General features: G+C 41.6%; 1 protein-coding gene across 8 annotated transcripts in view; it reads left to right on the top strand.

Moving 5' to 3' along the window:
• The window catches only part of sema3d (sema domain, immunoglobulin domain (Ig), short basic domain, secreted, (semaphorin) 3D), a 361,202-nt gene extending 343,449 nt beyond the window's left edge, over positions 1-17,753 (top strand). For all 8 annotated transcript variants that reach the window (XM_072563088.1, XM_072563095.1, XM_072563087.1 and 5 more), the window contains one exon: positions 14,581-17,753. In XM_072563088.1, the coding sequence (XP_072419189.1) occupies positions 14,581-14,973 (393 nt within the window). In that variant the 3' untranslated portion in view covers positions 14,974-17,753. The remainder of the gene's footprint in view (positions 1-14,580) is intronic.
• The last annotated feature ends 279 nt before the right edge of the window (positions 17,754-18,032 follow it).

Below are 18,032 nucleotides of genomic sequence, written 5' to 3' on the forward strand. Positions count from 1 at the left end.
TAGAAAATTGACTTTTGCCTGTATTTAGTTTATTCATTGGATGTGATTGCATCTCAAGAGGACATCCGGCCTATCTACTCTGCACTGACTCTCCGAACAGCACCTCACCCCCGCCCCAACTCCATCCGTGTAACCCCACATTTTCCATGGCTAACCCACCTAGCCTGCACATCTTTGGACTGTGAGAGGACACTGGCGCACCCAGAGGGAACCCATGCAGACACTGGGAGAATGTGCAACCTCTACACAGGCAGTCGCCTGAGGCTGGAATCGAACCCAGATCTCTGGCACTGTGAGGCAGCAGTGCTAACCACTGAGCACCGTGCTGCCCGAGGCCAGCATTTGTTGACCATTGCTAAATGCCCTTGAGAAGGTGCCACTCATGATTCTATTAAGAAGGTTTTTATAGGATTTTGCCCCCAGTGACAGTGAAGGAATGGTGATAGTTTTCCAAGTCGTTATGGTGAGTGTCTTGGAAGGGAACTTGTTGGTGTTCCTATATATCTGCTGTCCTTGTCCTTTCAGATGGAAGTGGTCATAGGTTAGAATTTCTGGGCACTGTCCACCAATCAAAGAGGGCTAGTTCTTCCAGGTTTAGACTTTCAACATTACTCCTAACTGAAGGCTTCATATGATAATTCCACAAAATAATCTCTGAAATTTTGTATGAGGTAATTATTTTTGTGAGGTAATTAAAACTAACTACTAAACAGTTTGCAATATAGTTTTTATGATTTATTTAATAACACTCTTTGACATTGCTATTTTCTAATGAATATTCAGGATTTTCAAACCTTATTCCTCCAGTAATAATTTAGCATTTAATTAAGTGGAAATATTTCAGAATCTCCTGTAATGTATTAATGTTGCCCATTGGTGCATCAAAATTCTCCTCCTTTACTGTGTGTTTCAAAGAAACTGACATTTTCAATACTGCTTGGGTCGTCCAGCGTTCCTGTAACATTGCACATTAACACACGTATTGGTACAAGTGGGCAAGAGTGATTTTGTGACAATGTGCTAACTTTAAATGATGTTCATGTGCGAGGGTTAGCAGGGATCTGAAGAAAATTGATAATTAGTTGGCTCATTGCATACAGCATCGAAGTGATAAAACAAGAGCCATATAAAAATGACTGATATTTTTGTCCATAGGAATGACATCGATTACAGTAATAAAGATTCCAGGAAATTAATGTTTCAACTGCTTTTTAAGCAAATTAATAAAACATTACATTGTCTTTGAGAGCAATGTCACATTCTAAACCACAAGTCAGGTACAGAAGAAGTTGGGGATAAGGCAAAAATATTGAATGATTTAATATTTATGATATAATAAATCTTAAGTACTAAAACCTTGAAGTGCATTTAATTAGTCAAAGAGATAGGCTTTAAGAACTTAATAAAAGGTGGAGCGGCAAAGTTATTCCTGGAGGGAATCTGGAAATTTGGGGTTGAGGCTTCACTGTCAGTGTGGCCATTCACCACAGCGATGAATGTGATCAGATCATTATTAGATTCTGATTCAGACCACACTCAGTATGAAGCTGTTTTGTTTTTCTCATTTGAATGCAAATTGCCCAGAACTTTGCAAGTTTAAAACAGATTATGTTTTTATTTAATTGGGATTGGTGGTGTTTGTGAGGTTTGTAACTTTAACACTTTCCAACAAAGGTTTCCTAACTATAAAGCATTACTTAACAGTCTCAAAGACAACTTTTGAGGGGAACAAGCCACAGAACTCTTGTCACTCTCCAGAAGGGAGAATTAATGACAGTTCAGATAAACCAAACTCCACACTGACCCAGCAACACAACAGTAATTGTCTGGTTTTCAACTGATCTCAGTACAGGACTGAGCAAAATACAATTTGCCCAGACCACAGTCAGAACCTTGGAGTGTTGTGAATATTTTTAGCCTGTAATTCCAAAATATGTTTCATTAAACATGGGCCGATGCAACCAAAAATTCTTGCAGATGTAAATCAAGTGGATGTCTGGAGAGAAACGTGTGTGTGTGTGTGTGTGTGTGTGTGTGTGTAAGAGAGACCCATGGAATGTCAGATTTCAAATAACAACCATTCAAAGGGGGAAGAGGCAAGTCATAATAGATCGGACAGTGATCTCTCATCAATACAAAGATGACAATGGGCTTACAAATGCCTACTGAACAGTGTGCCATTCCCTGAAGGTTATGTCGTAAACTGCAGTAACTTTTGTGCTGTTCCCTTTGAAGATATCACAAGGACAAGGGATAAAAAGCTAGTCTGAACTCTGCTGGAGTGTGTTAGTGGGACTGAGAGGTAGTTGGATTGGGGGTTTCGGGAGTGTGGGTGAGCTAATATACCTCTAGGTACTTGCCTGGGTTTGACCGCTGGCTTGCTATGAAGGTCACTGTCAAAGAATCATCTTCTGGTAATCCCTTTGTTGCAAGTCGAGGAACACTTTCACTCTGAGTGCTAGATGTCATTGAGCTAACAAGTCAGACAAAAGGAAATAGGACAACAAAAAGGTTCACTCATTCTAGACACTGGAACTCATTACCACTCCCAATAATCACCACTACAACTGTTGCAATTATCTCTTTGATCCTTCAGTAATTTTCTGACTTTGCTTATCTTTTTGGACACCTCTTATTTCTAGCCTCTTTGTATACGTTAGTAATTCTTTTTATGTTTATGTAGTAATTAATAAGCTCACTCTTTGTTAGCTCATGAAAGCCGAGTTAAGTTTAGAGTCATACAGCACAGAAACAGACCGTCCATGTCGACCATGTTCCCAAACTAAACTAGTCCCACTTGCCTGTGTTTGGCCCATATCCTTCTAACATTTCTTGTTCATGTACTGTTCCAAATGTCTTTTAAATGTTTTAACTGTACCTGTATCCACCGGCAATTAATTCTACATGTGAACTATTCTCTGTGTAAAAAAGGTTTCCCCTCGTGGCATTTTAAAATCTTGCTCCTCTCACATTCAAACAGGTGCCCTAGTTTTGAACTTCCCCAACCCAAGGGAAAAGACCCTTGTCATTCATCTTATCTATGCCCCTCATGATTTTCTAAACCTTAAGAAGGTCACCATTATGGGTCATGATTTGGAGATGCCGGTGTTGGACTGGAGTGTACAAAGTTAAAAATCACACAACACCAGGTTATAGTCCAACAGGTTTAATTGGAAGCACACTAGCTTTCGGAGCGACGCTCCTTCATCAGGTGATGAAGGAGTGCCGCTCCAAAAGCTAGAGTGCTTCCAATTAAACCTGTTGGACTATAACCTGGTGTTGTGTGATTTTTACCATTATGGGTAGCACAGTGGCTCAGTGGTTAGCACTGCTGCCTCACAGCGCCAGGGACCCAGGTTCGATCCCAGCCTCAGGTGAATGTCTGTGTGGAGTTTGTATATTCTCCCAGTGTCTGCATGGGTTTCCTCCGGGTGCTCCGGTTTCCTCCCACAATCCAAAGATGTGCAGGTCAGGTGAATTGGCCATGCTAAATTGCACATAGTGTTAGGTGCATTAGTCAGAGGGAAATGATCTAGGTGGGTTACTCTTCGGAGGGTTGGTGGGGACTAGTTGGGCCGAAGGGCCTGTTTCCACACTGCAAGGAATCTAATCACTCCTCAACTTGCTATGCTCCAATGAAAAAAATCCCAGCCTATCCAGCTGCTTCTTATAGCTCAAACCCTCCATTTAATTCATTTGGATTTGGGAGAAAAATATTCACTGAGGAGGGATCAATTTCCTAGCACTAAGTCCTCGAGGACATAATGTAAGATGTAGAAATATAATACAGTTAAACATAACATGGCATGGCTGCACTGTATTCATTAACTGCAGAGTATGTAGGGGCTTCTGGGCTTGCAATGGACATGGTGCATTTAGGTCAGACATATGGCTTTGATTCAGGAGAGAGAAATTAGATAAAAAGTGTATTTGCTCTGATGCCTACGTTGAGGACAGTGAGTATGGGCAGTCTGAACTGATCACAACAACAACCTGTCTATGGTCTCAAACTACAATTTGTCAACTAAAGCACCAAATTGCTAATTTGCCCAGAGGCCAAGTAGGGGAGGGAGGGGAGGAGCGGGAGAGGGGGGGAGCGGGGGTGGTCGTATTAGGAAATTGGTACCCTGAGACAAAGAAAGGAAGTTAGGAATATGGCATCATAGGTTAGGAATATGGCATCAATCTTAAAGGAGGGTGCCTGTAAACAGAAGAGTGGCTTGAAGTGTGTATACTTTAATGCCAGAAGTATACGAAATAAGGTAGGTGAACTCGCAGCGTGGGTTGGTACCTGGGACTTCGATGTTGTGGCTATTACGGAGACGTGGCTAGATCAGGGACAGGATTGGCTGTTGCAGGTTCCAGGGTTTAAATGTTTTAGTAGGGTCAGAGGTGGGGGCAAAAGAGGGGGGGGTGTGGCTTTGCTTGTCAAAGATAGTATTACAGCGGTGGAAAGGAAGATGGACGAAGATTTGCCATCTGAGGTAGTTTGGGTTGAGGTTAGGAATAGGAGAGGTGAGGTCACCCAGTTAGGAGTCTTTTACAGGCCTCCTAATAGTCCTAGAATCGTTGAAGAAAGGATTGCGAAGATGATTCAGGAGAAGAGTGACAGTAATAGGGTGATTGTTATGGGAGACTTTAACTTTCCTGATATTGATTGGGAAAGCTATAGCTCAAGTTCGTTAGATGGGTCAGTGTTTGTGCAATGTGTGCAGGAGAGTTTCCTGACACAATATGTAGATAAGCCAACAAGAGGTGAGGCCATACTGGATTTGGTTCTGGGTAACGAACCAGGCCAGGTATTAGAACTAGGGGTAGGTGAGCACTTTGGGGACAGTGACCACAATTCGGTGATTTTTACTCTAGTGATGGAGAGGGATAAGTGTGTACTACAGGGCAAGAGTTATAGCTGGGGGCAGGGAAATTATGATGCGTTGAGGCATGACTTAGGATGTGTGGATTGGAAAAGTAGATTCCAAGGCAAGAGCGTAATTGATATGTGGAACTTGTTCAAGGAGCAACTATTGAGTGTCGTTGATAAGTACGTACCTATCAGGCAGGGAGGAAAGGGTCGTGTGAGGGAGCCGTGGTTTAATAAGGAGTTGGAATCCCTTGTTAAATGGAAGAGGGCGGCCTTTGTAAAGATGAGGCGTGAAGGTTCAATAGGGGCAATTGAGAGTTATAAGGTAGCCCGGAAGGACCTGAAGAGAGAGCTAAGAGCAGCAAGGAGGGGACATGAAAGGTGCTTAGTTGGTAGGATTAGGGAAAACCCTAAGGCTTTCTATAGGTATGTTAGGAATAAAAGAATGACTAGGGAAGGAATAGGTCCAATCAAGGATAGTAATGGGAAGTTGCGTGTGGAGGCTGAAGAGATTGGGGAGGCGCTGAATGAATACTTTTCATCAGTATTCACTCAGGAACAGGACATTGTTGTCGATATGAATACTGAGGCACGAATAAGTAGAATGGATGGCTTTGAGATATGTAGAGAAGAGGTGTTGGAAATTCTGGCAAGGGTGAAAATAGATAAGTCCCCTGGGCCTGATGGCATTTATCCCAGGATTCTCTGGGAAGCAAGGGAGGAGATTGCAGAGCCATTGGCCTTGATTTTTGTGTCCTCTTTGTCGACAGGAGTAGTGCCAGAGGACTGGAGGCTAGCAAACGTGGTTCCCTTGTTCAAGAAGGGGAGTAGGGATAATCCTAGTAACTATAGGCCAGTGAGTCTCACTTCTGTTGTGGGCAAAGTCTTAGAGAGAATTGTAAGGGATAGGATTTATGCACATCTGGATAAGAATGATGTGATCAAGGATAGTCAGCATGGTTTTGTGAAGGGCAGGTCGTGCCTCACAAACCTTATTGAATTCTTTGAGAAGGTGACTAAGGAGGTAGATGAGGGGAAAGCGGTAGATGTGGTATATATGGATTTTAGTAAGGCGTTTGATAAGGTCCCCCATGGTAGGCTACTGCAGAAAATACAGAGATATGGCATTGAGGGTGAGTTGGAGGTTTGGATTAGGAATTGGCTCTCCGGAAGAAGACAGAGGGTAGTAGTTGATGGCAAAGGTTCATCTTGGAGTGCCGTCACTAGCGGTGTTCCGCAAGGATCTGTTTTGGGACCATTGCTGTTTGTCATTTTTATAAATGACCTGGAGGAAGGGTTAGAAGGTTGGGTGAGCAAGTTTGCGGATGATACGAAAGTCGGAGGAGTTGTAGACAGTGAGGAAGGATATGGCAGGTTACAGCGGGATATAGAGAAGCTGCAGAGCTGGGCAGAAAGGTGGCAAATGGAGTTCAATGTAGCTAAGTGTGAAGTGATTCACTTTGGTAAGAGTAATAAAAAGATGGATTACTGTGCTAATGGTAGACTACTTGGTAGTGTGGAAGAGCAGAGGGATCTTGGTGTCCATGTACACAGATCTCTGAAAGTTGCCACCCAGGTAAATAGTGCAGTGAAGAAGGCATATGGCGTACTGGCTTTTATTGGTAGAGGAATTGAGTTCCGGAGTCCTGAGGTCATGCTGCAGTTGTATAAGACTCTGGTGCGGCCGCATCTGGAATATTGTGTGCAGTTTTGGTCGCCATACTATAGGAAGGATGTGGAGGCACTGGAACGGGTGCAGAGGAAGTTTACCAGGATGTTGCCTGGTATGGTAGGAAAATCCTATGAGGAAAGGCTGAGGCACTTGGGGTTGTTTTCATTGGAGAAAAGAAGGTTTAGGGGTGATTTGATAGAGGTGTACAAGATGATTAGGGGGTTAGATAGGGTTGACAGTGAGAACCTTTTTCCACGTATGGAGTCAGCTATTACAAGGGGGCATAGCTTTAAATTAAGGGGGGGTAGATATAGGACTGATGTTAGGGGTAGGTTCTTCACTCAGCGAGTCGTAAGTTCATGGAATGCCCTGCCAGTAGCAGTAGTGGACTCTCCCTCTTTATGGGTATTTAAGCGGGCATTGGATAGGTATATGGAGGATAGTGGGTTAGTGTAGGTTAGGTGGGCTTTGATCGGCGCAACATCGAGGGCTGAAGGGCCTGTACTGCGCTGTATTCTTCTATGTTCTATGTTCTATGTTCTAAGTGTTTCTCCTCTACCGGACCTGATCCAGGTTGACCAATAAACCACAGGCAAAAGGTAGTCTCTATCTCTTTGGACAGAACTGACAATACTCACCTTCAGCAACATAGATCACCAAATATTGAACACAAACATGACTGGAGTAATTGACCATTTGTATGCAAGGTCATTACTGTTCCTAGTTTAATGACCTTCTGACTTTACATCTTTAAATGTTGTGGCAATAACGAGAGACCCTCTGTGAAGGTTTGTGCATCAATAAATGGGAGTCCTGGGACCAATTAATGATTCCAAAAGGATGGAGTGAAGGCGAGGAGAAACAGAAACATCACTGGAAGTGATTGGGTGAGCAGCATATTGTTTGCTCCTAACTTTCCAGCCTACCATTTGCATCCAGTTTCCGATCAAATGGGCAGCTATGACTAAGCAGGATCTCTTGTGAAGTTACATTTGTCAGCAGGTCAACTGGTAGGCCAGTGGGTCCAGAGGTTCCCTGCAGGATGGCTGTTACTGACATAACCTGGTATTTACAATGTGATGGGACACCCTGCACACTGCTGCATTGTTTAATTACAGACTTGACATTTTGACTGCCTGGGACATATTTCTACATTTAAACATTCACAGGAAGGAATCCTCAGCCTTCCCCACCCCACCCACCCACCCACCCACCTCGCCCTGCCCCCCCCCACCCTCCTCTATTTGCTTTAGTTTACCTTCATTTCCACTGTAGGAACTCTTCGTGATAAAAGGGCACGAAAATAACATCAACGTTCTCATAGTTATTTTCACCCGACTTTCCAAATGTATCTTTCTCTTTGCAATTTTCAAGGGTTGGTTAAAAGATCTTTTCTTTTGTTAAATTATTCAGAAACAAATTGGAAATCAGTGGTATTGAATGATTCTGCAGTGAATGACATTTTACTCCACGCTCCAGTCTGAATTTAATGATATTGCGAAGAGCGAATTGGCGTTTTGGATTTAGCAGTCTCTTTCAGTATCCCAGCTGATCAGGGTTCGAGGGTCTCCTGGTTTTATTGAACATTGGCAATGCTGGTTTGAATCTATTCTCACTGGATGATTATGTCATGATTTACAGATATTTGAATGTTTAATATTTGTTTTGACTCTGCTGTTAAATAGTTAATAGGGCAGTGGGGCTACCCATGTCTTGAATCATATGAAATATCATTCACATAATACCACATTGAAATCTGGTTAATATAACACCTCAGTTATTACCTCAAGGGGATTATTTTAAATGGCTATGTTGGTGGCATTCTGTCCTGAAAAATATCTGCTGATGTTCAAGATTGTGATATGGTCTTTCTGCGGATTCTCCTGCCCAGATCGCATGCAGCTGACTTTAATAATTGTAACCTGGAACAATGGTACTGAGTGACTACAATTTACACCCTCAGTGTCCCAGGGGTGAGTGAAAATGGGAAATCATAGAATCTCTACAGTGTGGAAGCAGGCCATTCAGCCCTCCAAGTCCACAAGTCCTCCTGTGGGTTTCATCAGGATTAGATGAAGCTGGGGTACAAATGAGACAGTTTTAAACTTGAAGATTGCTGGATCTTCAAACATGAATTACAAAGGCAGGGAGCATATCTGTCAGTGACTGAGATTTTTGCTTTGAGTCTAGAATCACATCAAAAAGTGTGGCACTGGAAAAACAAAGCCGGTCAGGCAGCATCTGAGTAGCAGGAGTGTCGATGTTTTAGGCATAAGCCCTTCAACAGGAATGTGGGTTGGAGGGGTGGAGATGAGAGGAAGGGGACTGAGAGATAAATAGAGTGTGGGGTGGAGCTGGTGGGGGGGATGGTAGCTGGGAATGCGATAAGTAGATGCTGGTGGGGGGTAATGGTGATGGATTGGAGCGGAGGGTGAAGCAGATGGGCCAATGGAAGATGGGCAGGTAGGACAGGTCAAGAGGGCAATGGCGAGTTGGAGGGTTAGATCTGGGATGAGGTAGGTGGAGAGGAAATGAGGAAACTGGTGAAAATGGCATTGATTCTGTGTGGTTGGGGGGATCCCAAGGTGGAAGATGAGGTGTTCTTCCTCCAGGCGTTGGGTGGCTAGGATTTGGCGGTGGAGGAGACCCAGGACTTGCATGTCCTTGGGGGTGGGGGAGTTGATGTGTTCGGCCAGAATCACTTGTTGGGCCTGGAATAATGATCTCTCTGTCTTTGTCTCTTTGTCTCTGTCTAAATCTCTGTCTCTCTCTCTTTGTCTCTGTCTCTGTCTCTGACTCTATCAGATGATGCCAGACTTGTTGGGGTTTTCCAACATTTTCTGTTTTTGTTTCTGTTATTTTTAATATGAGTCTCACTGGCTGGACTAGAATTATATTGCCCATCCCTAGTTGTCCTTATGAAGGTGACAATGCGTTGTCTCCTTTAACTGCTGTAGTCCATGTGCTATAGGTAGACCCACAATGCCCTTAGGGAGGGAACTCCAGGATGATGAGTGGCCTGGAGGGGAACCTGCAGGCGGTGCTGTTCCCATATACCCCATGGTAGTCATGAGTTTTGAAAGTTCTTCTGGGGAGCTGCCGCAGTGCATCTTGGTGGATGGTACACACTCCTGCTACTGAGCATTGGTAGATGGAGTGGGTGCTGAAAGCGGTGATTGTTGTTTCCACTCAATGACCTTTGGCCTTGATGTTGTCAAACTTCCTGACTGTTGTTGGAGTTGTACTTAGCTATGCAAGTGAGGAGTATTCTATCACACTCCTGACCAGGGTCTTGTACATTGTGGACAGACACTGAAGAGTCAGGAGAAAAGTTGCTCACTGCAGTATTCCCCACTCTTGTCATTATAGTATTTATATGGCTAGTCCAGTTCAGTTTCTGATCATTGGTAACATCCAGGAGATTAACAGTAAGGTTTTCTGTGATAGTAATACCATGAATGCTAAGGGGCAATTGTTAGATTCTCTCTTTGGTCATTGCCTGACACTTGTGTGGCACAAATGTTCCTTACCACTTGTCAGCTCAAACATGGATTTGTCCAGATCTTCCTGCATTTGAATACGGACTGTCTCAGTATCTGGGGAGTCACAAATGGTGCTGAATATTGTGCAATCATCAGTGAAAATCCCCATTTCTGACCTTATGATGGAGGGAAGGTAATTCATGAAGCAGCTGAAGATGGTTGGGCCTAAGACACCCCCCTGAGGAAGTCTTACAGAAATGTCCTCTAGCTGAGATGACTGACCTTCAACAACCATGGCCATCTTCCTTTGTGCCAGGTATGACTTCAACAAGCAACATTTTGCGTTCAGTTTGGAAAATGAATTATGTTAAAGCACTAATTGGGTACCTTGCTCAATATCAGGGTCACAATACCTCTGTTTAAATGGCGGTTAGGATGTGCTGACAGTAATTTGGGAGCCAAAGTATTCATGTGGTCTTTGTAAATGCAATTAATGATTGTGCAGAATCTGATGCTGTAAGATCATGGTGTTGTTCAGCAGTATCTAATGCAGCCAATTGCATCTTAAATGAACAATTAACAAGAGGCAAGTAGCATTTGTTCCACACAGTTCTAACTGTGGCCATACTAGACTGGGCTGAAATGTGCAAAGTACACTGTCCTGGTCACTGTTTTAGACATAACCTCTTTGAGCACAAACTCAAGCAAGTGTTTGTATAGATGAATCTTGCACTGTCAGCTTCTGTTAAATGTTCTATCCATTAGGACCAGACTGTGGGAGTGAAGAATGCTTTGATGGCACTATGTTCTCACCAGACAGCTGAATCATTTTAGCCGTGGTAAAGGGGCAATGACATGATGATTAATTTGTCATGAAGGAACTCTCTAAACAGACCATTAGAAAGGAATGGGGAGCAATGACCTAACCTGGTGCCATCACTCTGTATCTTTTACCTTGTACAAATTCAGCGTGTTATCATATGGTTTGGGAAGCTTCATGCTTGACCTTTAATGTGAGTTAATGCTCCCTGTGGCCAACTTCAGTCTCAGAGAGAGAACATTCCCAATTATTCAGCATGCCTGCTGTCCTGTGTGAATGAGATTGTGAAGATTAGGAAACACATCTGTGCTTTCCTCATTATAATTATTTATTCTGGCTCTACATTAATCAAATACAGATTTATTCTAAGCTTTTGACACAAGAGAATTGTAAAGGATTCTGAATAAATTGCCAAGATTTCCCTTCCTTTCTTATAGAGCAGTCACTTTATTGAATTGTTTTAAACAAGTTTACAAATCCCCTCAACCCCAGCCAACTCCCCAGACACAGAGTCACACCTTCTCATCTCTGTTCATTTACGCTTATACAACCTGCTGTACTGCACCCACCCACCCCTCCCCCCTCCCCCCACGCACCTCTTGGAAATCTGTAAGGCCAGCCAAGCCTGACACTGTTCTGAGGGAGAGCCGTACAGGACTTAGAATGTTAACTCTGATTGTCTCTCCACAGAATGCAGCCAGACCTGCTGAGTTTCTCCAGCATTCTCTGTGCCTCTTGTAGCCATATAGTTTCCTAATCAACCTCTTCAGAGACATTATTGCACACCTCTGGAGCAGCTGGAATTGAATACAGGCCTCCTGGCTCAAACATTGGGACACTACCACTGTGCTACAAACTGCCACAGGCTGCTCCAGGAAGACCAGACTCTGCATGGAACTGGTAATGACATGCTGAGCTCAGCATTTTTGATGTGCAGCTCTGTCTGTTGGCCCCAGGAAAAGACGGCAATGAACTGGCTTTGAAGAGCGAGATACACACAAAAAAGGAACATTTCTTGGACTGAATAATGTTTCTGTCCCTCATTCAACACAATACCATGGCTACAGTTGTACAGAGACCATCACTAACACACCAGTGATCTAATAGTATCACAGTGAATGATGATAACAGATTTACATCTTTATAGAGATTCTTATAATTTTAGAATATCCAAAGTACCTTCCAGCCAATCAAGTGCAATTAAAGTACCGATGCTGTTGTTAGGTGAGCAATGCTGGAGCCAATTTTTAAACAGCGGTGGAATTCTAACCTGATAATCTCATTTAATGTTGCTGATCGAGGGCAAAACATCTGCCCTAACATGAGGGAAATACTCATATTCTTTAAAATACTGGCACGAGACCCTTTAGCTCCACCCCAGAGTGCTGACAAGGTCTGGGCTGACTTCTCACTCTGACCATAAATTAGGATGATGCAATGAGATGATGGGTTAGGTCTTGGTGGGGGGGGCGGGGGTGTCTGTTCAGTTATTGAATACAAAAACATGTAAATATAGTCTTGGACAAGTAAGGAATGCCATTGGTTTGTTGGCAGGGTAGCATCAAATTCCAATGTTCATTGGTTACTTCATTTGCTACTGTACAGAACTGAATTGCTTTAGTGACTGTGTATGTATATACAAATATTTTTATGAATAACATATATTTTTGAAATTAAAAAGAAGAAAGATTAGGAACAGGTTACTGTTTTGACAGGTTTCCCAATTTAACACAAGCCCCTGGTTTTTAATACAGACAATGTAGCTGGGCTGGCAGGACTGGGGTTAACACTGTTACTTTGGAATTCGGTGTTGGTACTGAGTGGTATGGTCAGTCTCAGTGCTTTCTTTTGACTTTGCAGCAGTACTGATGTAACCCTGGCTGCCTTGCTTGGTCATCTCAGAGGACAGACAGGAGTCAATCAGATTGTTCTGGCTTTGCAGACAGTTGCAGGTCAGCCTGGGTAAAGGTGACAGTTTTGCTCAAGGACATGAGTGAATCAGATGGTTTTTTATGGCAATTGCTACAGGGTTACCAGATTTTTATGGATTTCCAGTCTCATGATCTGCCTTGGTGCAATTTGAAGCCAATGTCCTTGAGCAATAGCTCCGGATGTCTAGCCTTGTGACATTCCCAGTTGTTCACCACCACCTCCCCATTGTTGGATACCGTTTCGCTCTTGCTCTGTCACGACATGTGCCTGAGTTCTCCATGCTTAGTGGATTTGAGTATCTCCTCGTGTACTCCACACTGTCACAACACAAATGCAGGAGCTCTCAGATATTTGTTGGGAGCTCCAATCTGTTAAGTGTGGAAGAATCTAAAAAATGTGATTGGCTTTATCCTCCCAACTTTATCATCTTGGATGTTTTCAATGCTAGAACAAAAGGGAAGAATTGATCGTTAGTTTTCTTGTGGTGCTGTCAATAATGTTTTAGATATTTTTATTCCAACCAGTTGAGATATTACGCTGGTACAGGAGGGACTTGAACCTTCTTCACAGCACGTCTAACCAAGGATGTTTTTTAATTATTTATTATCAGGTAATTTCAATTGGATTTAATTAAATTCTGATTGTGTTAGAGTGTTCTAAATGAAGATTGATGTGACCCCCACAGCTGGGATTGAAGTCAGGGTGAACTAACTGCATTGTGATATCTGTTACCAATTGCCACTTTTTCTCTGAATTTAGTGGAAAAGGGATTACATCTTTTGATTTACATTTCTGCCAAACCCTGTTGGAAATTATTACAATTGGGAAAACTGCACTGAAGCTCTACCACGTCTTGTCTTGAATGGGAAATTAAACTGACTTCCTCTTCTGATTGCCCTTGTGTATAGTCTTTAAAATGTTCCAGCCATTTCTTCAATAAGCCACAACAGCTTAATTACTTTCAAAATGAATGATGCACTTAGTTTTGTGCATTTGTTCTCTGAATATCTTGAAAGAAATATTTATTCAACTGGTTAAATTGCTTCAACATCAGTCATGGATTGTTTTATTCAATTATAAGGCACAGAGTGAGCACAAAGGGCCACCAAGCCTCTTCCTGTTGTTATGGACCAGACAAAACCCCCTTTTAAATATATTCAGAAGATAGCCTAGACCCTAACTTTCTCTGATTTTAAAGATAAGTATAAGGTGTTGCGTTCCTGAAGTAATTTGATTGGTCAAATTATTCGACTCTAAGCAAAACACATTTTAATTTTACACTAGTTAAAATACGGATGAAATAAAAATAAGAGAAAATAATTGGCTGAACTGTGACTCTATCAAAGTGTTTAACAAGACAATAGGTACAGTAACTCATACCAATTAACAGTTCCAATAGTGTAACATTCCATAAACACCCCCTTGACAAAGGCAAATTCAGAAAAACAGATTGTCTCACGTGCAATTCCAGCTGCAGAAAGCTCTGAGACAGTGTAGCAATGAGAGATGTACTACAGCTACCAAACCCAGCTCAGACCCCAGCAACAACTGCTGAAAGCTAAAACTAAAAATCCTGCTTCTGTGGGAGCTTAACCACACCCATTCAGGCTGCTTCTATTTTTCCAAATTAAAAAAAAACAAAGGCCTCACAAGCTGTTTACTTTGAGTTTTTAATAGATATCTGGTCACCCTCTGACTTAAAACCTTTTTGCAAAAAAAAACAAAGTACACCTCTTAAAGCCATAGCATTGTCACACCATGCTCCATGGTTCCAATTGTTTGATACATTTCCTGTTTGATTTTTGCCTCATAGATAAAAACTGATGAGAGGATCATCAAGACAGAACATGGCCTTTTGATTCGGAGTGTGCAGAGAAAAGATGCCGGCTCTTACTTCTGCAGAGCTCAGGAGCAGACATTTACTCACACTATCATGAAACTGAATTTGAAAGTGATAGAGAATGAGCAGATGGAGAGTGCACAGAAGGCCGAGGATGAGGAGGGTAAGGGCAGGGATTATGTCTCGGAGTCTCGGTTGAGATACAAGGATTATGTGCAGCTGCTGAGCAGCCCCAGTTTCACGGTGGATGATTACTGTGAGCAGCTCTGGTACCGGGAGAGGCGGCGGCAAAAGAACAGAGCGGCCGGGAAGTGGAAGCACGTGCAGGAGATGAAGAAGAATCGAAACCGCAGACACCATGCGTAATCTCTGATGGTTTGGAGAGAAAGCTGAGTACTGCGGCTATTAATTCTAAGGAGATGACAAAAAAATCATGGAATGCTGTTGTACTGTCATTCCAGGTTTGGAGAGCTATAAGATGCTTACAATAAAATATAGGACTTGCATTTCCACATCGTGAACTCAAAGACATCAAAACCAAGACAGAGACCTCTTGGTCCGCAATATCAGTCTTTATTAATACTACATTACTCAAGTATTTACTGTACAGAAATAGTCCAATTGGATTGATATTATCCACACAAACTCCCTGGATTTGCTTCAGTTCATCCCATCAATATTAAATTCTGAACAAAAATAAATCTCTTGCTTTAAGCAGAGTGTGTCAATTTTATCACAATTACTCAGCTCTGGCACATCCACGATGTTGTTTACATCATATGTGAGATGTGTATAAATTGCAGTAGGATTGGACATTTTGTCTTCAGTCATTGGCCAAGTTATTGAGATAAACTTTTGTGACAAACTTTAAACATCTTTCTATTACCTGCCAATGATCAACTTACTGCAGGGACATTGACAGAAACCCATTTCCAAAACGCTATAATTTCAATTGAAAATTTAATACAACTGAAATCATTAATCTTTTTGCTACCAGCTTAGTACTGTCTAATCGGACACCAGCTATGTAATTTTATTGTTGCAACTGATTCCCTGTACCTATGCATGAGGGTTGCTGTTAAATGTTATGAGGGAGAGAATTTACACTTTTACAAACGGACGTTTACACAAATCATTTTCTCAATGTTGCATCAAAAAGAACAATTGCTGTGGTTGTTGAAGTGAGCAAAATTGGATGGTGGTTTCAGTGTATTAACTAGCAAGAAAAATGCCTTCCCTTCAGAATGCATTGCTGTTGAGAGCTATAAAAAGCATCAGGGAGTGGCAGGCTATATGGAGACGCAGCACATTGGAGCAGAAGCTTGCAGACTTGTGTCTGAGATTCCCCACTATTAGGCCATCATGATAGGTAGATGTCAAAGGCTTTGTGTGTTCAAAAAGGGAAGGAGGGAGAGGTAGTGAATCAACTACCCTCCTGCTGATAACTATCACCTTTTCTGACAGTTACAGGGATAGTTTGGAAGATTTCTTGCCTGGCTATTGGGCAAGGTTAAGTGACCAAAAAATAAATACAACAAAATAGACAACCTGTAAAAAGGAAAGTGTAGAGAGGCACCAGCTTGTAAGTTACCAATGGTCAAATTTCATATTCCAATTGTTCATTGTCATCCTTTTATCATTCTACAATCTCTTCTGCTTCTCTCCTCATTTCTAATATAGGAGAATATAATGGGAATAACAAGTTTGTTTAAAGTATATTTTATGCAGAGAATGTCCCCAGTTACACACATTATCAGAGAATATTTTAACATTTGATTCGTATAGCTTAAGTGAATGAATTTTGGAACATATGTTACTGTAAATTATATTCATTTAGTCTGTTATTTCTTTGTAATAAATTAGTTGAACCTTGTTTATGGATTTGTTAAATGTTACGGGATAAGGGTTTTTATTGTGAAGCCACATTTAGACTAACTGTTGCTTTAATGGTCAGCTCCTCCAGACTTCTGGTTGGGGAGATCTTCTCATGTTTCCATTGGCAGGTAATTGCTCATGTTTGTGTCTACCAAGGTAGATCTCATTCAACCCTGACTCCCTGAGTAGAGTGAATGGTTCAGATCTTGCCAAGGATACTGGATGGAATGCAGACTCATTTTGTTATTATTTCATGGGACATGGTTGTCACTGGCAAGGCTAATCTCTAGTTTCCTTGAATGATTGTCATTTCAGATGGCAATCAAGAGCCACCTATATTGTTAAAGGTTTGAGGTCACATGTAGGCCAGACCAGATAAGGACAGCAAGTTTCCTGCCCTAAAGGACATTAGTAAACCCAATGAGTTTTTTCAACAATTGACAATGGTTTCATGGTCACTCTTATTGAAATTAACTTTCAATTCCCAATTTATTAATTGAATTTGAATTCCACCAACTGCGATAGTGAGATTTGAACCCATGCCCTCACAACATTGTACATTGGCATTACCACAATGGCTCCATCTCCCAGTACTGAATGAAGATGAAGCATGTGGGAGACAAGAAAAGACATTTGAGAGACACTCTGAGAAATATGTGATTCCGTTCAGATTCTCACTCTAAAGTGGAACTCAAATATTCTTCCAATTTTGAAATTACATAGCTTAACTTAAAAAAAAACCTCATTCATTGAACAGCCAACTTTACATTTTTTGAGGGGGGCAAAATGTCTTGGACAGTTTTTATAAAACAAAACAAAAAAGCCTAATACTCTTAGACCACCATGTATGTTGTTAGCAATTGTCAAGACTTACTGGAAAGAATGAAGTGAAAGTTGAAAGAGGAATGAGTGTCTTATGTTGTTGAGACCTCAAAGGTGGTAGTATTTAATGTCTACAATGCAACCAAATTGCTCTGGGGTGACCACCGTCCTTTGTAAATCCCAAATCCCTTTCAGTCCAAAATGACCATAAAGCATCCTTATCAATTCTAGTGACAGGTGATCATCCAAAGAAGAAAACTGGAATAAAATAAGAAAATAAAAGAATACATAGTCCCATTTTAAGAAAGATATTCTTTAAAGGTTAAAAATTATTTCTTTTCATGTAAAGTTGTTAAATATGACGTCAGTGTATTCACAAACAGGGATTGGAATGTTAAATGTATATTTTGGTATTATTTTAATAAAGTAGGAAACTTGTTATTTAAAAAGTTCCCGTTTGATATTTTAATGTTGCATTTAGTAAAGTGATATTACAGAAATGATCTTTCAGTACTTTAAATATTATCAATGCTGTGCCTTTCTCATTCAATATCTGTGTCTCTATACCTTGTTTCCAGTTCCAACCTGCTCAGTTAGCTGAGAAACAATCAGCTTCACTTGGAAACAATTCCTCAGCTCCTGATCATCTGCACATTGCAGGAGCCCACAGCCACAAAAACAAAATTCACAATAACTATCAGGGTCCTTATTTAGAATAATGCAGCCAT

Source organism: Chiloscyllium punctatum, chromosome 44 (assembly GCF_047496795.1).
Source record: "Chiloscyllium punctatum isolate Juve2018m chromosome 44, sChiPun1.3, whole genome shotgun sequence".
Taxonomy (NCBI): Eukaryota; Metazoa; Chordata; class Chondrichthyes; order Orectolobiformes; family Hemiscylliidae; genus Chiloscyllium; species Chiloscyllium punctatum.